The 24,355-nt window shown below is 41.2% G+C and overlaps 1 protein-coding gene across 4 annotated transcripts in view; it reads left to right on the top strand.

The window, feature by feature from the left end:
- Positions 1 to 24,355, top strand: part of AREL1 (apoptosis resistant E3 ubiquitin protein ligase 1) — a 48,855-nt gene that overhangs the window by 6,367 nt on the left and 18,133 nt on the right. For 3 of the 4 annotated variants that reach the window (XM_040477711.1, XM_040477712.1, XM_040477714.1), the window contains 4 exons: positions 10,758 to 11,072; positions 15,779 to 15,839; positions 16,722 to 16,948; positions 17,908 to 18,145. In XM_040477711.1, the coding sequence (XP_040333645.1) occupies positions 15,824 to 15,839; positions 16,722 to 16,948; positions 17,908 to 18,145 (481 nt within the window). In that variant the 5' untranslated portion in view covers positions 10,758 to 11,072; positions 15,779 to 15,823. The remainder of the gene's footprint in view (positions 1 to 10,757; positions 11,073 to 15,778; positions 15,840 to 16,721; positions 16,949 to 17,907; positions 18,146 to 24,355) is intronic. The other variant, XM_040477715.1, reaches the window with a different exon arrangement.

Below are 24,355 nucleotides of genomic sequence, written 5' to 3'. Positions count from 1 at the left end.
CACGCACTCATGCAGGGGAGGGGCAGAGAGAGGGGGAGAGAGACTCCCAAGCAGGCTCCGTGTTGTCTGTGAGGACCCCAATGAGGCGCCGGGTCTCCAACTGCGAGACTAGGACCTGAGCCGAAATCAAGAGTTGGACACTTAACTGACTAAGCCACCCAGGTGCCCCAGACAATTATATACATAATGAGATGCCTGCTACGATTAAGTATAGTTACTATTTGTCACCGTACAAAGTTATTACAGTATTATCGATGATATTCCCTGTGCTGTATTTTTCATCCCTGTGACTTATTTATTTTGTAATAAATGCAAAAGAAGTCTGTACCTCTTACTCTCCTTCACCTATGTCACCCATCACCTCACACCCCTCTCCTCTGGCAGCCATCAGTTTGTTCTCTGTACTTATGAGTCTGTTTTTGTTTGTTTATTTTGTTTTGCAGATTGTACATATAAGTGAAACCATGCAGTATATGTCTCTTTGTGTCTGGCTTATTTCACTTAGAGTAATACCCTCTAGGTCCATCCATGTTGCTGTGAATGGCAAGGTTTCATTCTTTTTCATGGCCGAGTAATATTTCATTTTAAATATACGTGTATGTAATGTATATATATATATATACATTATATGTATATATACATTATATGTATATATTATATATGTCCCATCACATCTTCTTTATTCACTCATCTGTTGATGGACACTTAGGTTGTTTCCATATCTTGGCTATTGTAAATAATGCTGCGGTAAACATAGGAGTGCATGTATCTTTTCAAATTAGTTTTCATTTTCTTCAGGTAAATACCCACAAGTGAAATTTCTGGGTCATGCGGTGGTTCGATTTTTGATTTTCTGAAGAACCTCCAGACTGTTTTCCACAGTGGATGCACCAGCTTACATTCCCACCAACAGTGTACAGGATTCCCTTTTGTCCACATGTTCACCAACACTTTTTATTTCTTGTCTTTTTGATGCTAGCAATTCTGACTAGTGTGAGGTGATATCTCATTATGGTTTTGATTTCCATTTCCCTGATTAGTGATATTGAGCATCTCTTCATGTGTATTCCTGTTAAATATTTTAACAAGAGATTTTCTTTTGTGACACTTTTAGAGAAAATTTCTAGAAAAAAATCTTTGCCCTGGTGTTAGGTGAAGATTTTTTCTTTAATAGGATACAAAAAAACAACCTAAAAGAAGAATGTTAATAAGTTGGATTTCATCAAATTCAAAACTTATTCTTTAATACCATTAAGAAAATGTTAAAAACAAACCACAGAAAATATTTGTCAAACATGTGTCTAGTATATAAAGAACTCTGAAAACAACTAAGTAGTAGGACAAACAGCTTGATTTTTAGAAATACAAAAGATTTGGATACCAAAGAAGTGTCACAAATAGCCATTAAGCACACGAAAGCGTACTCAATACTGTTAGTCCTTAGGGAATTGCAAATCAAAACCACAGTGAGAGGGACGCCTGGGTGACTCAGTTGGTTAAGCATCCAACTCTTGATTTCGACTCAGGTCATGATCCCAGGGTCGTGAGATTTAGCCCCAGGATGGGCTCCAAGCTGAGCATGGACACTGCTTAAGATTCTCTCTCCCTCCCTCTACCCTCCTCCCTCGCTGTCATTCTCTCTCCCTCTCTCTCTCTCTCTCTCTCTCAAAACAAAAACAAAAACAAAAACCCACAGTGAGAGACCACTTCACACCTATTAGAATGGGTAAGATTTAGTAGCATGTTCTTTAACCTCCATGTGTTTAGATTTTTTTCTTGTGGTTGATTTCTAGTTTCATAGTGTTGTGGTCAGGAAAGATGCATGGTTATGACTTCAATCTTTTTGAATTTGTTGAGACTTGTTTTGTGGCCCAATATGGATCTGTTCTGAAGAATGTCCCGTGTGCACTTGAAAAGACTGTATTCTGCTGTTTTAGGATGGAGCGTTCTGAATATATCTGTTAAGTCCATCTGATCCAATGTGTCAAAGCCACTGTTTCCTTATTGATTTTCTGTTTGGATGATCTGTTCATTGATGTAAGTGGGATTTTAAAGTTCCCTACTGTTAGACTACTATTGATTACTTCCTTTATGTTTGTTGTTAACTACTTGAAGTATTTGGATGCTTCCATGTTGGGTGAATAAGTATTTAAAGTTACTATGTCTTCTTGTTGGATTGTTCTAGAATGATAAAATTTAAAAGATCAACAATGCCAAGTGTTGGCAGATGTGAGCAACTGGAGCTCTCGTACATTGCTGGTGAAAATGCAAGATGGTACAGGTGCTTTGGAAAACAGTTTGGCAGTTTCTTTTTTTTTTCTTTTTAAATGTCTATTTTATTTATTTTTGAGAGAGAGAGAGTGCGCGAGCAGGGGAAGGGCACAGAGAGAGGGGGACAGAGGATCTGAGGCAGACTCCATGCTGACTGCAGATAGCCCGATGTGGGGCTCAAACCCACGAACCATGAGATCATGATCTGAGCAGAAGTCGGATGCTTAACTGACTAAGCCACCCAAGTACCCGGACAGGTTGGCAGTTTCTTTTAAGTTAAATATATACTTATCATATGGCCCAGCAATCTCACTCTTAGCTGTTTACCCAAGGGAAGCAAAAACATGTGCCCACACAAGACTTGGGCTTGAATGTTCGTAGCAGCTTTATCCTGAACAGCCCCAAACTGGATAGAATCAAATGTCCTTCAACTGGTGAACGGATAAAGAAATTGTAATATGCCCATATAATGGACTGCTACACAACAATAAAGAGGAATGAACTACTGGTACACGTAATGACATGTACGGGTCTAAATAATGTGGTAAGTAAAGAAATGCCACAACACAAAGGTCTACATTTTGTATAGAACGCTATTCGGCATTCTGTAAAAGGCAAAACTATGGTGATAGAAAGCACATCAGTGGTTGCACAAGGGGATCATGAGGAGACTTTGGGATGATGAAATGTTCTGTGTCACCATTGTGTTTTATATCCATAACCTTATACAGTTGGCACAGCTCTAATTGCTTAAGTTGGTGGCTTTTACTATATATAAGCTATACCTCAATAAAGCTGATTTTGATAGGATTTTTTTTTGCCATTGATTTATGTGGGATTAGAGACTGGATTCAGATTAGTTCAGATCTGAATTTGTTATAGGCACTAAGATAATTTTGAAATAATCAGTATCCCTGAATTGAGTCGCAAAGAGCTTACTAGTTATCAGTGTTGGGTCAAGTTTAGGCTAAGATTTTTATTATTAGTGAGAATAGATGGAAATCAGATACACATTTTATTTGAAGTTGCTTGATCAGAGAATGAGAGTTCCAAATAATCAAGGAAGAAAACCTGGGTGCTGATTTTTGAATTCCCCCTCTGGCCTAAATCATTACTGTTTCTAATACTGTGACCACCGGTTTCTAGAAGTACTTCCTTTTGGCTCTAGTAAACCACTTTTACAGTTTTTCCCTTTTCTCTGATTGTTCCTTTTCAGTTTTTGCTAGCTCCTTTTTTGGGGGAGAAGGCAGTACGTTTAAGGTTGATCTCCTCAGAGTTGTGTAATTGGTCTTTTTCTTGGTCTACTTGTTTTCCATGCCAGTCTTGGTTTTTTTTGTTTTTTTTTTGTTTTTTTTTTTTTAATCTCCTGTGTCTTTTAACTGCCCTCAGGGTACTGGTATTTCCATGGCTTCAGATGCTTATGTCCATTTGTCTTGTGGGTGTATTCACCCAGATATCTTATAGACACTTCAAACTTAACATGTTCAGTTCTGTGCTTATCTTTCCCTCTGTACTGTCTCTGTGTCTTTCCTTCACCACCACCATTCATCCAGGCTCCCAAAAGTAAAAATTCCTGATTTGTCCTTGGTTTCTTGCTCTCCTTTATCTTTTTGACCTCATAGGTCACTAATCCTGTTGCTTCTAACTGGGAAACAGTGCCTACGCTAGCCTCTCCCCCTCTGCATCATGACCAGTTTCTCGCTGCTCCCTTGGACCAGCATCTTCTGGTCTTTCAGCCAGTGGTCTGTCCTCCTCTTCAGAGTCTCTCTCATATTACCGCCAGAGTTATTTCTTTTAAAATGTGTAAGCCTCTTTCTCCCTTAACTTAAAAAACACCTCTTGGCTTCTTTGGTTGTGGTTGCTTAAAGTCTAAAATGAAATCATATTTCTTTAAATTTCCAGGTTAAGTATTTCTTGAGCTCTCATTCTTCCTATCCCAAGAATCTTTTCTCTTTTTTTTCCTTTCTTGGGGTTCTTGACACATCAGGCTCTACATTGCCTGACTCCTTCCTTTGTCATCTAGGTAACAATAGGCAAGTTATTTTAGCTCTCTGTGCTTCTGTTTCGTAATCTGTAACATATGGATAACAATGTAGGTACTTTATATGGTTGATGTGAGTTACGTGATACATGAAGCACCTCAAACAGTAGTAGTAGGTTCTCAGTAAAGGTAGATTTGTGTTATCATCATTCTCTTTTAAAAAAATTGTTTTAATGTTTATTTATTTTTGAGAGAGAGAGACAGAGCCGAGCAGAGAAGGGGCAGAGAGAGAGGGAGACACAGAATCTGAAGCAGGTTCCAGGCTCTGAGCTGTCAGCACAGAGCCCAATATGGGGCTCAAACTCATGAACCTGAAAGATCATGACCTGAGCCAAAGTCGACGCTTAATCAACTGAGCCACCCAGGCACCCCGTTCTGTTTTTAAGTTTATTTATTTTTGAGAAAGCATGAGCGGAGAAGGGGCAGAGGGAGAGGGGGGGCAGACGATCCAAAGCAGGCTCCATGCTGACAGCAGAGAGCTCAATGCAGGGCTTGAACCCACAAACCATGAGATCAAGACCTGGGCTGAAGTTGGATGCTTCATCAGCTGAGCCACCCAAACGTCCCTGTGTTATCATCATTCTTGAGGAAAAAAAAAAAAAAAAAAAAAACAGTCCGTATTTTGGATCGTTGCTGTGGTTGCTTCCAAATGGGATTTCTCTGGAAAACCAATTAGTCCCTCAGGTATACACAGTGCCATCTTCCTAATTTACTGCAGGTTGGGCTGCCATTGTGGCCTGGGTGCAAACTTCCGTCGTAGCCGGGCAACCGGGCAGCCTGGTTGGCAGTTAAAGCCACATCCCCTGAGGCACCCGTCTAGTGCCAAGTCACCCGGGGCTAGTTTCCAGCCCTTCCTTTTCTTAGTGGATCTCCACTTTATTCCTGAGGCAACTGAAGAGAAGTAGTTTGTCCAGGATTACTCAGTAGTAAGATTCATGCTCTTGAGCATTATACTGTACTGTACTGAGAATCAGTCACCCCAGTTTGGCCCCATTTGGTCTTTCTAAACACTTTGTTTTCATAATGCTGACCTTTTTCATCCCCTTTCTTGACTCAGAACTTTTGCTTATGCTGTTTTTTCCACCTAGGGTACTGGTCTTTTCTGCCCTGCCCTGCGAATGCTTGCTCGGTCTTAATAGCTCTCTTGTCTCTTCTGTGAATGCTTCCTCACTCTCAGGCAAAGTTACCTTTCTCCTTCCTTTGCCCCCCCACACATTGTTTATTCCTTTTTTGTGGCACTTGCCTCGTTGTATTGTCCAGCTCCCACTTTGGACTGAGTTCGTCCAGGTTAAGAAAATACCCTGTCTCATTTTTCCGTGTTACTTTAGCTTTTAGCACACAGCCTGGCAGACAGCAAATGTTCAAGAAATATGAAATGAATGAAGAATGAACCTTACAGAGGAACACGAAGATGTTGGTGAATTACCATCAGTGAATTACAATTATGTTAGGCAAAGGGAAAATATAGATATCCAAGGATGGGGAACAAAGCAGAAAAAATAATTTTATTTAAAATGTGAGTGTATGAGGGGCGCCTGGGTGGCGCAGTCGGTTGAGCGTCCGACTTCAGCCAGGTCACAATCTCGCGGTCCGTGAGTTCGAGCCCCGCGTCAGGCTCTGGGCTGATGGCTCAGAGCCTGGAGCCTGTTTCCGATCTCTCCCCCTCCCCTGTTCATGCTCTGTCTCTCTCTGTCTCAAAAATAAATAAACGTTGAAAAAAAAAATTAAAAAAAAAATAAAAAAAATAAAAAAAATAAAATGTGAGTGTATGAGATGAGTGATAGTGGGGTAATAGACCATGAGTTGAGTGGGGATTGTAGTGCTTTTCAAACTTTTAAGCTCGATTACCTCTGGTGGTAGAGGATAGTGGGCATGTAACCCCTTGGGGGCTGGGAGCAGAGCCCCAAGCAGCCTTTCTGCATCAGGTATCAAATCTCTGAATATCTTGACCACACTCATATTTTCTCTTTAGACATTCACGCAAATTGTGCATTCTATTTTATTACCTATGAGTGTTTTAATGTGAACAGGGCTTCCCCTCCCCACCCACCTCATCCTTTAGTGAAAAGTTGCTGCACCAACATGTGCCATTTATCCCCTGCCTTCCAGCATATTGACATGCCCCAGTGCCCAAATCTGAGAAGCATGGAATGGGGTCATAGTCTAATATGGCGGCATTCTAGCTTGCTGTGATGTGGGGGATTGTCTACTCAGGAGTGTTATGTCATAGAACCGAGGAGGGTGAGCTCATCCTGTTCTAACGAGGCTGTTCCTGGAAGGCTGCAGTCAGTTGGAGGCACCTCATTACCAGATCGCTGGGGACCAGCTGGAGAGAGTTCACAGAAGACCCACAAGAATGATTAAGAGACTGGAGGGGCTGACTGATGAGGAAAGAATATAAATGAAAACCGTATAAGTTGGCTGAACCGAGGTAGCAGGAATACACAACTGTGTAAATATCTCAAGAGAATAAACTTGATGGGGGAAGGCAGTCTTTTATGGTGGGGATTTGGGGGAGAATAAACCAACGGTGAAATTAAGCAGACGAAAACGTAAATAATCTAAAGTATCTGATGGTGCACTTTATTTCTTAGAACCTCCTTAGGTCACTCTAAATTGTCAGCGTTTTGCTTATTGAATGATTTGTTTTGATTTGTTTTGTTTTGTTTTAATTTGATTTTCCTGGACTGTGGCTGGTGCTTATGTATAGAGAATACTGAAGACTACATCTTTCAAAGCCAATGTCTTTCTTTTGTCTTTCTTTGTGGGATTCAGTGGTTGATATTTGGAACTCCTGTCTGCTGCCACTGCCTCTTTTGTTATTCACCAGAATTCCAAAGTGGACTTTCACGTCAGTTTTTCACAGGATTTTTAATAATAGTTTAAAAGTAGATACTGAGTCAGTAATGTGTATAGTAATAATTTTAGAAACCTGGATATAGTATTGGTCCCTGAGGTACTGGTTTTAGGAAATTATAGCCTTGATGAAATGCAAGCATAATTGTAGGAAACTTGTACTTTGGGAAATGATTGTATAAAATTCCTACTTGGGGTATGGGAGGCGTAGAACTCTTTTTTTGTTTGTTTATTTTTGAGAGAGAGAGAGAGAGAGAGTGAGAGCGAGAGTGCAAGCAGGGAAGGGGCAGAGAGAGAGGAAAACACAGAATCTGAAGCAGGCTCCAGACTCTGAGCTGTCAGCCCAGAGCTTGACGTGGGGCTCGAACTCGTGAACCTTGAGATCATGACCTGAACCGAGGTTGGCCACTTTACCAACTGAGCCACCCAGGTGCCCCCGTAATACTTTTAAATAACAGTTGAAATTCACCAGGAGAAATATTTGCATAATATTGCAAGTTTTATAGCTCTTTTCCTAAGAGGGGGCAGAACTGGATTGGAAGAAAATGACTTTATGCTTTTTTTCATTTATTAAAATGAGTTAATTTAACACAAAGCAGTTATGTAGCTTTAAGGCTAAGACCCTATGCTGGAGGGTGGTAAACTTTTTTTTTGTAAAGGGTCAGATAGGAAAGCTTCGTAAACCATATGTCTCTGCAGCTACTCAGCTTTGCTCTTGTAGCGAGGTTCTGTCTGGATTTGGCCTGCAGGCTGTAGTTTGCCAATTCCTGCTCTAGACCCTTGCTCCTGGAAGCTCGATCTGCAGACCAGAAGCATCAACCTTTCCTGTGAGTCTGTTAGAGATACAGAATATCAGGTCGCTTCTCAGAGGGACTGCCCTAGAGCCTAGACCAAGCTTCTGAGACTTCAATATTTATAGGAATCACTTGGAGACTTCAATATTTATAGGAATCACTTGGGGGAACTTATCAAAGTTAAGAGATAAACCGAACAGCATACTAGCTACTGGGAGACAAAGAAGAGTAAGACCCATCAGTGTCTTCCGAGATCCCAGAAGTCATTAGGAGACACTACTGTATAAACAATTATAATACAGACTAATAAATGCTATAATAGAGATATCTTCAGCATAGGCGTATCACAGAGGAGCAAATGATTGGTTCTGCCTGGCATGGGGGGAATTCTCAGAGGGCCTGAGAATTGGACCAGGAAGGGGGATGATGCTTGAGCTGAATTTTGAGGCTTACTGGAGACACTGAAGCATTGTGAGGGGTTATGTGTGGTAGATTGTGGTGGGTGCAGTAAAGATGATGTTAGAACTAGGGGTTATTTGGGGCACCTGGCTGGCTCAGTCCGTGGAGCATGCAACTCTTGATCTTGGAGTTGAAGTTCGAGCCCCATGTTAGAGGTAGAGATTACTTACAAATAAAATCTTAAAAAAAAAAAACTAGGAGTTATTTAATAACCAAATAGCTGATTACAGGGCTGGAGGCCCACTAAGATCATAATGAATAGAAATAAAATTGCAGGGGCACCTGGGTGGCTCAGTCAAGCGTCTGACTTTGGCTCGGGTCACGATCTCCCGGTTCATGGGCTCGAGCCCCGTGTCAGGCTCTGGTGCTGACAGCTCAGAACCTGGAACCTGCTTTGAATTCTGTGTCTCTCTCTTTCTCTCTGCCCCTCCCCTTCTCATGCTCTGTCTGTCTGTCTCTCTCTCTCAAAAATAAATAATAAACATTAAAAGAATTTTTTTAATAAAATTTCAGTACATTCAGGGGTGCCTGGGTGGCTCAGTCGGTTAAGCGTCCAACTTTGGCTCAGGTCACGATCTCATGGTCCGTGAGTTTGAGCCCCGTGTCAGGCTCTGTGCTGACATCTTAGAGCCTGGAGCCTGCTTCGGATTCTGTGTCTCCCTCTTTCTCTGCCCCTCCCCTGCTCATCCTCTGTCTCTGTCTCTCAAAAATAAATAAAAATCTTAAAAAACCTTTTTTAAAAAATTTCAGTACGTTCTTTTATTTTTAGCTAATTTTTATACGCCTTATTTGAAAAAGAGGATAACTTGCCTGTTCTCCCCCAAAAAGTTATTTGTTTTCCAGAAGTAGAAACTTTTAATATGTTCTTACATCAGTAAGAATTTGGAAAACACTGAAAGGTACAGGTAGAAAATGAAAGTTGTTTATAATTTCATACAGCAAAAGATGACTAGTATTTTTATGTTCCTTCTAGTCTTGTTTATGTAATGTAATATTTTAAAAATTGCACTCATGCCATGTAAATAATTTTGTGCTTACTTTGTATTTAACATTTTATTTGTGAGAAATTTCTTTTGTTATTCCTTAAAAGGTGTCATTGTTTAATGCTTAGATAGCATTCTAATTGATCTCTTACAGTTTATGTAACTGTTATCTTGCTTGTGGATCCTGTAATCTGGTTCCAGTTGCTGGTTGACCCGGCTTTTGGCTCACGTATTTGGCAATTCTATCACCATATTTTAAAATAAATACAAATACTTGTTTATTTTTTATTATAAAAGTTTGCCAACTTGTTTGATCGGCTAGCCTTCACTTATTCTGTTCTGCTGTTCTTACTAACATTGTGGGTTTTCTTTCTTGGTTTCCCACGGTAGGGAGGCAAGTAGGGTAGTCATTAAAAGCATGGATTCTAGGTCCAGGTTGTCTGGGTTTAATTGATCATTACTACCCATGTGCGTAATCTTGAGAGAGTACCTCAGTTTCCTCGTCTGTAAAATAGGGGGATAATTCTCTTTGTGCCCTGGGGTTTTAAGTTAATATATATGAAGCACTGAGCGCGGTTCCCACCATGTGGAAAGAGAATCTCCTTTTGTTTAGCGATGAGTAGTCTTTTCTCATTTGTTCTATGGTGGCTGTTTGCGTATGCTTTGCCATAACCCCCTTTCTGCTATATTTAGTTCATGAATATCTTTGAGTTACACGCTGACTTTACTAGACTTTACTTAGTGACTTTATCTTGAAAGTCCACAGATTTTCGTTTCCCCGCTCAGAAAAGTAAATAACACTATTTAAAAAATAAAACCAGCGTTGTTAAACCATGTCTTGGAAATGCATACGTGGGCGCGAAGGGAGCAGACCGCATGGGCAGATAGATTAGGTTTTGGAGCTTTTTGGTGATTTCCCCTTTCCAAGTGAGTGTTGCCATGATTCCTTATATGGCATACGAGGCCCTCTGCATTGTGGCCCCACCTATCCTGTGCTTTCATATCTCTTCACCTTATTCTCAGCCCCTGTGCTGCAGCCCTATTAAACTGGAATTAGGCATGTGGTAGTGATGAGGCTCACTCTTTAAAGCTGTCCCTAGTTGCTCCTAATGAAGGATCGCAGTCAGCTGGAGCTTCCTTCTGGGGAGTGACACAGTTAAGGCAGTGAGGTTGCCATTGCCCCTTTTCGTGGAGTTTTAACTGGGAAAGCTTGGTCCAAGTTTACCAGGCCTTGCTTGTTTTTAGTGCCCCGGGATTTGTCCTGCCTCTTCTATATCCTCTTCGTTGTTTTCTGGGGATTCTCTTTCAGAATTAAAGACCTCTTCTACTGACCTTTTTTTCTCTGTCGGGTAGGATCCTGGGACAAGAGAACAGATGCATCCTTTGGCAGTTGATTGCACCATGCCCTAGAGAGAAGTCCGGGATAACAGGTTTTGGGGCTATATTTCTCCACCCTGGAATTCATCGAGTTCATTCCAGAACTATTGACCCTCTGCTCCTGTGACATATCCTCAGTGAGTGTCTGATGGACAGACGCTTTCCGTTGACCTTGCAGCAGTTTTCTCCCCTGTGGAAGTTGGAGGACAAGGTGAATGGTGCCAGAAGTTACCTGCTTTGGTGAATAGGAGTGCTCGACCTGGTGCTCAGAACATGGGCCCTCGTTTAAAGGTAAGACCATAGACTAGTTAACATTCACTTGTTATTGGAATGCAGAAAGTGGACTCAGGGGCCAGTTCCTAAGCCTTTTCAGCAACGGATAGCTGTTGAAGTGCACAGTTGCAGTTAGAATCGATCCCCTGCCCTAGAGCACCTTTGAGGATGAAGAAATCCGTTCTCTGTTTCTGGGAAATGACTTTCACAACCCATCTTCGATGTCCAGGCTAAAATTTATTTCCTATTGTAATTACAAATCTTTAGCCTCGTAAAAAAGCAAAGAGTTTTAGAATGTGTCCGTTAGTCAACTCTTAACATTCCCTTGAGACAGGCGTTTTCAAGTATTCCCCCTCCCCCGCCTTTTGTAGGCAATGTGAGCCAAAGTACTGTAGTATTAAGCAACTTGCCCGGGATCTTTTAGTAAGCAAGTGATATTTCTGCATTAGATAATTGGTACTGCATTCCATTTTCCTTTGTCATGCTTTATTTTTATTTCAAAAGATTTAAAAAGGGGCCATAAGCATTTATTTTTCTAATTTTAACCTTGTGCTGGGATTCCTCCCAGGAAGATTAAGTAATGTTTTTCATACTTTCTTTTACCTGTTGTTTTTTTTAAATCTTCCCTCTTCCCAAATATCTCGCTGTCCCTATGACTCCTTTCTTTTCCTGATTTAGTGTTGTATGAGGTTTAGAACATTGGGTTTCAGAGTCAGGCATGGGCTTGAGTCTCAGCTCTGTCATTTAACCAGCTGGGAGATGTTCAGCAAGTCCTTTCCAAGCCCAGCTTTGTTGTTGTTGTTGTTGTTGTTTTTGATCTGTAAAATGAGAATAATAGTTTTTATTTTGCCAGGTTGTTACAAGGACAATTACTTAGGCTAGCACATAGAAGCACTTAGTGCGGTATTTTGCCCTATTGTAAGCGGCTTAGTGAAGGTAGGGAGTATTATGTTACTACTACTACTGTTATTCTTCTAGCTTAGAATATTCCAGTTTGCTGAATTGTGTAAAAGCAAGAACACTAAAGAGATGAACTTGAAAAAAAAAAAATACTCGTGCAGCCAAATTGCATGAATTAGTATGGCAGAGGCTTAACATACTGCTTCTTTGTGCTTGAGTTAGACTTGGGAAGAGTTCCAGAATAATTTTATGAAGGAGAAGTGTAAGCAGCAGAAAGTGGAGGGTGCTATAGAAACTGTTATAGAAAAATAAAAGCTCAAGATAAGGAAGATAGAACCAGAAAACCAGATACCAGGCCATGCATGAGAACCTATGACTCTAGTTGTGGGTATTTGGTATATACTTGTAGAACTGAAGTCAGTTGGTAACTTGTGGTCCAAAGAGTTTACAGTCCCTGGCTCAAGTGAATATACTGCCAGTTACCGAAGTCTTTAAAAACTGTATCTAAAAGGAGGTCCTATCTAGAAAATTCCTGATCCCTAGGCATTCTGGACAAAGGAAAGAACAGACATTTGACCCTATCTGTTCAGATACTTCATTCATACTTATTGCAATTACTGTATGCAATTATGTTGGACGCTGTGGAGAATTCTGAAGACTAGTCTTTGCCTCATGTTACCACTCTGAAATGGAAAATAAAACAAACACAGGACTAAAATGAAAGAGAATGTAAGTGCCAAAAGATAAATAAAAGTAGTGTGGGAATTCAGACAAGGGAGGGAATTTCTAAATTGAGGCTCAAGGAAGATTTCAAGGAGGGAAGACAGGACCTTCCCTAGACTTTAGGGTTAGGAGATTGCCCACGGATGGAGACATGAGAGGGGAGTGGTTAGTCTAGGCAGAGGAAGTGATTTTGCAAAGCATGGAGATGTGTTTCAGAGCCTATATGTAAAGATAGAAAGGACTCGAGTCAGGTAGATCATAGGATAAAATAAGGTTTTGTGGAGATGAAGCCAAGGGAATACTGTGGGTGGGGATAGGAGCAGAGACAGAGCAGGGAGAGCCTTGCCAGAGTCAGAGAACAGAAAATGCTTACAGAATTGAAGTGAAGTCTGGAATAAAAATGATTTGAGTGATAAAGACAGGGAGGCTTTGTGACAGCATTCAAGAGGAACAAGACAGGAGGAAAATGTAAAAGGAAGGCAAATTCAAAATGTGACAGCTGAGAGATGGGTAGATATTTATTGTTGGGGGGTTTCTTGAGAGCTATTGTAGAGAAGTGAGAGGTTTTGTAAAAGTGGGGGAGAAAATGGACAAGGACTCAGCAAGGTCGAGCTCAGTACTGCCAGCTTCATGAGGACTGAGACTGTGGCTGTCCCAACACTGTTCCCCCAGTACCTGGCACATTAAGTAAGTACCCGGTATTTGTTGGATGAATTTGAATTCTTCATTATAAATATTTTCAGGCATAAAATTAGAATAGTGTGAAGAACTCCCATGTAGGCAGAGATTTGAAACACAGTAAGAGAAGCCAGAATTACCTACCTTCAGTAGACAATCCTGATGCATTTCCCACTGGAGAAACGGGGAGCCAGTAGAGAGGTTCCTGGAGTTTTCTACTGGCTCTGACACAAAGGGATAGTGATGGCACTACCACTATTGGTAATGATTTTAATAACAGTTAAAACTGACAACTCACTCTGGGCCAGGCACTATTCTCGGCTGTTTACGTGTGTAAACCCATTTAATCCTTACAGCACCTCTGTGAGGTACACATAGATATACCCCATCTGACAAATGAGGAAACTGGCTCTCCACAGAGAGATGAAATAACTTGTCTAATGTCGCACTGTGAGTGACAGAGAATAGGTATGAACTCAGGTAGGCCGGCTCTGGAGTCCACGCCCTCACCCTCTGTATTGTCCTGTTTGCTCTACTGTTTGATTTTAGGGTCCTGATGGCTGTGGGGAGTTATATTGAAGTCCTACCGCACTGAAGGAGATGGTGCCATAGAAATTAGTAAATCTCAGTTCTTTTTTAGCAGTGAGAGTTCCGAAGCCTGGACAGGTCACATAGTTGCGGCCTTGGAACCGGTTCGCAGGCCTCTGACTTATTGCTCATCCACCACCTCTCGCAGTAAAGCTTCTTATAGTTGTCAGAGGTAGTACATAGGAATTTCCCAGCCCTAATGCTGGGAATGCCATACATTTGGTGGTGTTCTTGTTCCTCCAAGGAGTAAGAGACTTGAGGCCACAAGTCCTATAACATCAGCCACATACACTTTCTTCTCTACTGAGTGTTACAGCTTTGCTAAGGGCCAAATTTTCATATCATGGATCAGATTGAATGACATCCAACTGAGGGAGTATTTCAGTGAATTCAGACAGTTAAACTGCTAGTTTGGGTTCTACGAAATCATCTAGCACATCGTGTAAGGTGCAGACAGATGCTTTTTGAGAGACAAAAGCAGCTTTCAGCATAAGGTTCCGGGATATGAGCTGCCTGTTTGGGCAGGAGGCTCAGTAGTTGTGATCCCAAATTTGGGGTCTATATATTGTCTTTTTATAATTGACCCTTTGGGGAGCAGCCTAATCCATGTGTATTGACTGTTGTAATGTTCCCTGTGTGGATTTCTTTGCCAGTAGATTTTAGACCAGTCTGAACAGGGATTTCTATGAAACTTGACATGGTCATTCCTCAAATTACCTACTCTCCGTGGATTCCACTGGATATATTGTTGCTATCAGAGGAGCTAATGGCCATTTTCCGGTCTCTCACTTAAAATTTTCCAGTACAGTTAGACATAAAAGCATACCCTATTTATAAACAACAACAAAAACAGAACCTGTTTTGGTCCCTCCCAAATTTGAGCCTAGAAATTTTCAGCCGTATGGTCTCTAAGTAATATTCTAGTGCAGATAAAAGGCGCTGAGTTGAGATAACATTGATAACCTTATATACATTGACTTGAATGAATTCACTGCATTACAGAATGGAGAGCTTTTACAGGTTCTACTAAGGTCAAAACTCAGCGATCGATACCACTGTCAGTGTACATGGCATTTTTTCTTGGCAATACCTTGGGTGGTTCAAACGAGTAATGAAGATTGACGTCTTATTCTGGAAACAAGTTTAATAACAGTGAAAGTGTCCCCTTGAACCCTGGCCCCTGTTTGAATTGTTCTGACCTTGACAGGCATCACTTAGGATAAATAGAATCTCCTCCTTTTGTTCCTGTCCTTGGCCTTTCTGCTGAGCTCATCTTCCATGGGACCTGTTGTCTGATTGGTAAAAGCAAAAGTGACTTCTCTTACATGCCCGCTGCTTCTTATTGGGATGACCGGTGGTTCACTTTAATTACATGCCAGCATGATGATAATAATACTTGCTTTTAAAAAATCCACATTTGATATAACTATTTCTACTTAGATGAATTACTTCCAGAAGGCAAATAGAAGGGGAAAGTGACTCCATTATCCTCTTTGCTTGTGTTAATTAGCACTACTTTGCATGGGGGAGGGAAACTGTCTTGGGGCCCTGGATCTGAGAAGATGAAAGCCATGTTATTGCATTTTGTAATTAGCAATAAAGCAAGTGGCTGTTTGTGGTATTCCTAGGGTGGTCGTAGATTGGAAGCCTTTAGGAGAAATGATGTAGTCACCATTTCGCTGAAATTTGTCATAGGGCACCTGTCAAACTGGAGAGAGAGGACAGGGACACAGTAAGGCCAGAGTCAGTTGACTCAAGCCCTGTGTTCTTTGTCTCTCTCTGAGATGGCTGTAAGGAAGAATTGGAGAGAACACTAAACAAGTTTTCTTTTGCAGCTGCAGCTGTGATCCTCGGCTGTCTGGCGGCACTGAAGGGACCTGATGTTTTACGTTATTGGTATGTTGTGGAAAGAGCTCTTTATTATTTTTGTTAGGGCTGCTTACATCCTTTTTGCCTCCCCGTCTACCCCCTTTCCCCTTGAAAATAGACTTAGAAATATTTCTGCTCACGCCAGAATGTACCTTCACAGAGTTGGCAGTGGAATTCATTCATTTGGGAAATATTTATTGAGTAATTCTGGTCCATGCCAGATACTGTTTCCTGCCGAGTCAAAGTCGGATAAGGCAAAAATTGCCTTCAGGAAGCTCATAACATGAAGGGGAAGATGCTCAAGGGGAGAAAAGCTATAATAGGTGAATATACAGGAGTTTGAGGGGGCCCAGAAGAGGGAACCCCTAACTCAGGTGAGGACTGGGGAGAGCTTTTGCTAAGTGGACAAAAGAGGGGAAGACTTCCAAATGGAGGGACTAGAATTCACATTCGTTTTACTGCTTCTGTGAGGGCCTAGCATAGGCAGGAATGTAGGGGGTGGGCATTCTTTGTGGCCCACGGTATAGAACAAGGGTTGGCACTTTTCCCGTAAAGCGCCAAAGAGTAAATATTTTGGTTTCCCAGGTCGTACAGGCTCTGTACCACTACTGGGTTCTGCTGGTTTAGGGCTAGGGCAGCCCTAGACAATAGGTAAATGAATAGGTGGGGCTGTGTTCTAATAGAACTTTATTTACAAAAACAAGCCGTGGATGGGATTTGGCCTGTAATTTCTGACCCCTGATGTAGAAGTTCCTCTCTTCACCCACAGAGGTAGTGACCCAGTACAGTGTTTCCTTGGAAGTCTTGTATCGCATCCTAACTTCTTTCACTTTTTGAAAGTTGGCCGGTCTTTTCCACAATGAGAAGCTGTAACTGGCAGGAGGTATGTGTGTTCTCTCTTTTACGTAGGTGGAATCACAGTGTCTGTGGTTGCGTTCTTCTTCACAATTAAGTTCCTCTTTGAGCTTGCCGCACGTGTAGTCAGCTTCCTCCAGAATGAGGACCGTGAGCGCAGAGGGGACCGGACTATTTATGACTACGTGCGGGGAAATTACCTGGATCCCCGGTCTTGCAAAGTCTCCTGGGATTGGAAGGACCCCTATGAGGTGGGCCACAGCATGGCCTTCCGAGTGCATGTAAGGGAATGTTTCTGTCTCCATACCCATTGGGTTTTCTGAATCACTTGCTTTCCAGAGCCCAGTTCATCCTGTTGGTGGTGCTGGCCTGGAATGTTAACATTTTTTCCTTGTTTTTCAGCCCCTCCCAGGGACTTGGGAAGTGTTAACATCTGAAGGGTCACAAATTTCTCTATCATTTTGGTCTTGTAGGTGCTTAGCTTTGAAGATGTTTAAAACTTAATGTTACTTTTTCAAAACAAGAAAACTATTACCGAAGGAATAGGTGTTCTAGACTGGGGGTTGGCAAACTATGGCCTGAGGGCCAAATCAGGCCGGCCTCTTGTTTCTGTAAATGTAATTTTATTAGAGCACAGCCACACCCATCCATCTTCCTGTATTGCCTGCGGCTGCTTTTACACTTGAGTAGTTAACCACAGTTGAGTGGAGTAGCTGTGTATGACCCACAAAGCCAAAATATTTACTGTCTGGCCTTTACAGAAAAGTTTGCCACCCCCTGTGATGACTTCTCCACTGCAGCATTCTGCTTGCCTTGATAGCCTGCGCCCCCCCTCCCCCCAGCCCTGCCTGGTGCTTTAGCTCACTCCGTGCCACTGGTATCTGCTGACTTACCTTTACGTTCAGTTTAGCACTGATAATATAATAAAAAGGGCTGCTTATACTGAGGAGGCAGCATTTGTGGTTCAGAAATGTCCAGTTGAAATGCATTCAGAAATGGCAAGTTGAAAATAAAATGTATGTTTTATCCCTGCCTTCTGAACAAGTGAAGAATCTGTTCATGATTTAATGGTTTTCTTTGAGGTGTGGTGTTTCTCTCTGTGCCTGTGAGCAGGACAGTAGGAATGAGTGGGTACTGGGATTTGCCCACTGCCTCCTCCCTGCCCCACCCCCTCTCCAGTCAGGCGGGTAAGAGTTCTCTCTTCCTGCTCACTAACGAGTGCCCTCTCTCCTCATTGCAGTTATTCTACAAGAATGGGCAGCCTTTTCCCGCACACCGGCCTGTGGGACTGAGAGTTCACATCTCTCATGTTGAGCTGGCCGTGGAAATTCCAGTGACCCAGGAAGTGCTCCAGGAGCCCAGTTCCAACGTGGTCAAGGTGGCCTTCACTGTGCGCAGGGCTGGGCGTTACGAAATCTCAGTAAAGCTTGGTGGATTAAACGTGGCCTACAGTCCCTACTACAAGATTTTTCAGCCTGGTATGTTTGTTCTTTTTTTTTTTTGCTATTTCTCTTTCGCCATCCCTTCCTTCGATTTTCTTTCTGCTTTCTGTCTTTTTAAAAAAAAAAACGCTTTCGGGGCGCCTGGGTGGCTCAGTCGGTTAAGCGTCCGACTTCAGCTCAGGTCACGATCTCATACTCCGTGAGTTCGAGCCCCGCATCGGGCTCTGGGCTGATTGATGGCTCAGAGCCTGGAGCCTGCTTCCTATTCTGTGTCTCCCTCTCTCTCTGACCCTCCCCCGTTCATGCTCTGTCTCAAAAATAAATAAACATTAAAAAAATAATAAAAATAAAAATAAAAATAAATTAAAAAACACTTTCCCATCTACATGGATTGTGGCACATAATCCATCCAGTTAAAATATACAGATAAGTGGTTTTAACAATTTAGAGTTGCACAATCATCACTGCAGTCCATTTTAGAGCATTTTCATCACCCAAAAAAGAATTCAGCACCCATTAACAGTCACTCCCCATTTTCCCCAACCCCCCATCCCTAAGTAATCATTTATTTATTCTGTAGGTTTGCCTACTCCAGACATTTTATATAAGTGTAATCATACAATATGTGGCCATTTGTGACTGCCTCTCTCTTGGCATGATACTTTTAAGGTTTATCCATGCTATAGCATGAATCAGTACTTTATTTCTTTTTATTGCTAAATGACATTCCATTGTATGGATATACCACATTTTATGTATCCATTCACCAGCTGATGGACATTTAGGTTGTTTTCGCTTTTGGCAGTTGTGAGTAATTCTGGTGTGAACCTTTATGTACAAGTTTTTGTGTGGACATACGGTGTTACTTCTCTAAGAGTAGAATTGCTGGGTCATCAGCCTAGTAAGTTCTTAAGAGGCAAGGGTGCCAGAAGAGACAAAAGGTAAATTCTTCTAATTTTTGAAATCTTTTCAAGCAAAAGCACCTCAACCTAATTCCACCCTTGCTACCAACATGTGTTTTACTTCTCATGGCAAAGTGTCTGCCCTAGCTGCTGGTATATAAGAATTGAGACCTCTATCTCTCCTTTTCCCCACCCGTATCCTTTATGCCAGATAATAGATGCTCACTGACTTGGAAGCCTGAAGGTGTAATCTCTGACTTCTGATTCTGCAACAAATCTGTGTAGTGTGTTAAGATCCTGTCTGCTCTTTGTGCCCTGCCTTGGCTTCCTTTTGAGGGTGTCATTAAGTACTGGCCAAGTTGGTATCCACAGAAATGAGAGGAGTTTGGGAACCTTTTGGAGTCAAACCATAACAAGAAGGGCTTAAGATTTGTGTATTTTTGCTTGACTGGTCCTCAGTTTTCTTTCTCTTGTAAAGGAAGAAGGCTGCGGACAAGGTGGCTCCCAAGCCATCTCCATCCCCACGTATCTCCCCCTTTACTTCAGTGACTCACAGACTCCTTTCCCCATGAATTATCATCACCCCATCCCCTTGCCACCAGGGAACAGTTCATATCCTTACAATATGTCTCAGTCCTTTTATTTTTTAAATTTAAATGAAACTCTGTTTTGAGATAATTGTAGATTCTCCTGCCGTTGTAAGAAATAATACCAAGAGATCTGGTGTATCCTTGACCCATTTTCCCCCAATGGTAGTAACATCTTACAACACTAAAGTACGATATCACAGCCAGGTTACGGACATTGATACAGTCACCACAAGGATCCTTCATGTTGCCTTATAGCCACACCTGTTTTCCCTCCCCCACCCACCTGTGTGTTTTTTTTTTTTCCCTTAAGTTTATTTTTTTTAAGAGAGAGAATCCCAAGCAGGCTCTGCACCGTCAACATGGGGCTCGAACCCATGAACTGCAAAGATCATGACCTGAGCTGAAACTGAGAGTTGGATGCCTAACCAATTGAGCCGCTGAGGCGCCCCTATCCACCTACCTGTTTCTTAACCCCTGGCAGCCCATTTGTGTAGTTTTGTCACTTCAAGAATGTAATATAATTCTCTGGATATTCATCCAAGTTGTTGCATGTATCAACAGTTGGCTCCTTTTTATTGCGGAGTTGTCATCCATGGTGTGAATGTGCCACAGTTTGTTTAACTGTTCCCCAGTCGAAGGACATCTGGGTGGTTTTCAGTTTAGGGTTGTTATGAATAAACCTATGAGAATTCATGTAGAGGTTTTGTGTGAATATGAGTGGTCATTTATTTGGTGTAAATGCTCAGGAATGCAACTGCTGAGTTGTACGGTAGTTACACGCTTAGTATTTTTAAGAAACTGCCAAACTCTTTTCCACAGTGTCTGGAGCATTTTATACTCCCACCAGCAATGCATGAACAATCCAGTTTCTTCACATTCTCGCTAGCATTTGATATTGTCACTGTTTTTTTTAATTTTTTAATTTTAACCATTCTGTTAAGGGTGTGGTGGTTTTAATTTGCATTTCTCTATTGGTTAATGATGTTGAACGTCTTTTCATGTGCTCATTTGCCGTTTCCCCTCTTTGGTGAAGTGTCTTTGCCCATTTTCTAATTGGATGCTTTTGTTTTTTACTATTGAGTTTTGAGAGTTCTTCATATATTCTACAGATGAGTCCTCTGTTACATACGTAGTTTGCAAATATGTTCCTATCAATCTTTAGCTTTTCTTTTCATCCCCTTAGCATGGTTTTTCACAAAGCAAAGGTTTTAATTTTGATGAAGTCACTTTACTAACTTTTTCTTTTAAGGGTCATACTTTAGGTATCTGAGAACTCTTTGATTAGTTCTAGATCCCAAAGGTTTCCTCCTGTTTTTTTGCCTAAAAATTTCCTAGCTTTACATTTTACATATAAGGCCTTGATCCATTTTTAGTTAATTTTTGTATACTGTGTAAAGGTTTTTGTTTTTGTTTTTGTTTTTCTTCTAGGTGTCTAGTTGTTCCAGCACCATTTGTTGAAAAGACCATCTTTTCCCTGTAACATTGCCCTTTTTTTGTACCTTCGTTAGAGTGGTTGGGCATATTTGTAGGGGTCTATTTCTGGGTTTTCTGTTAATGTTCCATTGATCTATGGGTCTGTCCTCCCACCAGTACTACAGAGTCTGGATTACTGTAGGTATATACTAAATCCTGAAATTGTGTAAACTGACTCTTCCTGCTTTACTCTTTTTCAGAATTATTTTAGCTACTCTAGATCCTTTCTCTTTTCATATAAATTTTATTTTGTTTCATTTTCGGGGGAGGTCATTTACCTGAGTATTTTTTTTAAATTTATTTTTCATTTTTATTTATTTATTTATTGGCAAGTTAGCTAACATAGAGTGTAGTTGTGGCTTCAGGACTAGATTCCTGTGATTCATCACTTACATACAGCACCCAGTGCTCATCCCAACAAGTGCCCTCCTCCATGCCCATCACCCATTTTCCCCATCCCCTCTACCCCTCACCCCCGTCAACCATCAGTTTGTTCTTTGTATTTAAGAGTCTCTTATGGTTTGCCTTCCTCTCTATTTGTGTCTTATTTTTCCTTCCCTTCCCCTATGGTCTTCTGTTAAGTTTCTTAAATTCCACATGTACGTGAAATCATACGATATCTGTCTTTCTCTGACTTATTTCATTTAGCATGATACCCTCTAGTTCCATCCACGTTGTTGCAAATGGCAAGATTTCATTCTTTTTCATTGCCAAGTAGTATCCCATTGTATATGTACCACATCTTCTTTATCCGTTCATCAGTCAGTGGACATTTGGGCTCTTTTCCATAATTTGGCTATTGTTGATAGCACTGCTGTGAACATTGGGGTACATGTGCCCCTACGAATCAGCATTCCTATATCCTTTAGATAAATTCCTAGTAGTGCTATTGCTGAGTCATAGGGTAATTCTATTTTTAATTTTTTGAGGAATTCCACACTGTTTTCCAGAGTGGCTGCACCAGTTTGCATTCCCACCAACAGTGCAAGAGGGTTCCCCTTTGTCCACATCCTCACCAGCATCTGTTGTTTCCTGAGTTGTTACTTGTAGCCACTCTGACTGGTGTGAGGTGGTATTTCAGTGTGGTTTTGACTTGTATTTCCCTGATGATGAGTGATGTTCAGCATTTTTTCATGTGTTTGCCATCTGGATATCTTCTTTGGAAAAGTGTCTATTCATGTCTTCTGCCCATTTCTTCACTGGATTGTTTTTCGGGTGTTCTTTGTAGATTTTTGATATTAGCCCTTTATCCAATATGTCATTTGCAAATAATCTTCTCCCATTCCATTGGTTGCTTTTTAGTTTTGATTGTTCCCTTTGCTGTGCAGAAGCTTTTTTATCATGATGAGGTCCCTATAGTTCATTTTTGCTTTTATTTCCCTTGCTTTTGGAGACATGTCAAGTAAGAAGTTGCCTTGACTGAGGTCAAAGAGGTTGTTGCCTGTTTTCTCCTGTAAGATTTTGATGGTTTCCTGTCTCACATTTAGGTCTTTCATCCATTTTGAATTTATTTTTGTGTATGGTGTAAGAAAATGGTCCAGCTTCATTCTCCTGCATGTTGCTGTCCAGTTCTCCCAGCACCATTTGCTAAAGAGACTGTCTTTTTCCCATTGGATATTCTTTCCTGCTTTGTCAAAGATTAGTTGGCCATATATTTGTGGGTCCATTTCTGGGTTCTCTAGTCTATTCCATTGGTCTATGTGTCTGTTTTTGTACCAATACCATTCTGTCTTGATGATTACAACTTTGTAATACAAGCTAAAGTTTGGGATTGTGACGCCTCCAACTTTGGTTTTCTTTTCCAACATTATGGCTGTTCAGGGCCTTTTGTGGTTCCATACAAATTTTAGGATTGTTTGTTCTAGCTCTGTGAAGAATGCTGGTGCTATTTTGATGGGGATTGCATTGAATGTGTAGATTGCTTTGCTAGTATCAACATTTTAACAATATTTGTTCTTCTAATCTATGAACATGGGATGCTTTTCCATTTCTTTGTGTCATCTTCAGTTTCTTTCATAAGCTTTCTGTAGTTTTCAGCATACAGATTTTTTTTTACCCCCTTGGTTAGGTTTATTTCCTAAGCATTTTATGGTCCTTGGTGCAATTGCAAATGGGATTGATTCCTTGATCTCTCTTTCTGTTGCTTCATTATTGGTGTATAGAAATGCAACTGATTTCTATACACTGATTTTATATCCTGTGACTTTGCTGAATTCATGTATCAGTTCTAGCAGTTTTTTTTGTGAAGTCTTTCAGGTTTTCCATGTAGAGTATCATGTCATCTGTGAAAAGGGAAAGTTTGATTCTTCTTCTTTTTTTATTTTTTTAAGTTTATTTTTGCAGAGAGAGAGAGAGAGAGAGAGAGAGACAGAGAGACAGAGCATGAGCATGGGAAGGGCAGAGAGAGAGGGAGACACAGAATCTGAAACAGGCTCCAGGCTCGGAGCTGTCAGCACAGAGCCCAGCGCGGGGCTCGAACTCATGGACAGCAATATCATGACCTGAGCCGAAGTCGGACACTCAACCGACTGAGCCACCCAGGCGCCCCTGAAAGTTTGATTCTTCTTTGCCAATTTGGATGCCTTTTATTTCATTTTGTTGTCTGATTGCTGAGGCTAGGACTTCCAATGCTATGTTAAACAACAGTGGTGAGAGTGGACATCCCTGTCGTGTTCGTGATCTCAGGCAGAAAGCTCTCAGTTTTTCCCCATTGAGGATGATATTAGCTGTGGCCCTTTCATATATATGGCTTTTATGATGTTAAGGTATGTTCCTTGTATCTTGACTTTCTTGAGGGTTTTTGTTAAGAAAGGATGCTGTATTTTGTCAAATGTTTTTTTTCTGCATCTATTGGCAGAATCATATGGTTCTTATCCTTTTTCTGTTAATGTGATGTATCATGTTGATTGATTTGTGAATATTGAATCAGCCCAGCAGCCCAGGAATGAATCCCACTTGATCATGGCGAATAATTCATTTAATATACTGTTGAATTCAATTTGCTAGTGTCTTGTTGAGAATTTTTGCATCCAGGTTCATCAGGGATATTGGCCTGTAATTCTCCTTTTTAGTGGGGTCTTTGTCTGGTTATGGAATCAAGGTAATGCTGGCTTCATAGAAAGAGTCTGGAAGCTTTCCTTCCATTTCTGTTTTTTGGAACAACTTGAAAAGAATAGGTATTAAGTCTGCTTTAAATGTCTGGTAGAAGTTCCCTGGGAAGCCATCTGGCCCAGGACTCTGATATGTTGGGAGATTTTTGATAATCGATTCCATTTCTTTGC

This window comes from Herpailurus yagouaroundi, unplaced genomic scaffold, assembly GCF_014898765.1.
Source record: "Herpailurus yagouaroundi ecotype Mexico unplaced genomic scaffold, PumYag 141, whole genome shotgun sequence".
Classification (NCBI taxonomy): Eukaryota; Metazoa; Chordata; class Mammalia; order Carnivora; family Felidae; genus Herpailurus; species Herpailurus yagouaroundi.
The sequence above is the reverse complement of the archived record's forward strand: the minus strand, read 5'-3'. Positions and strand labels throughout refer to the sequence as shown.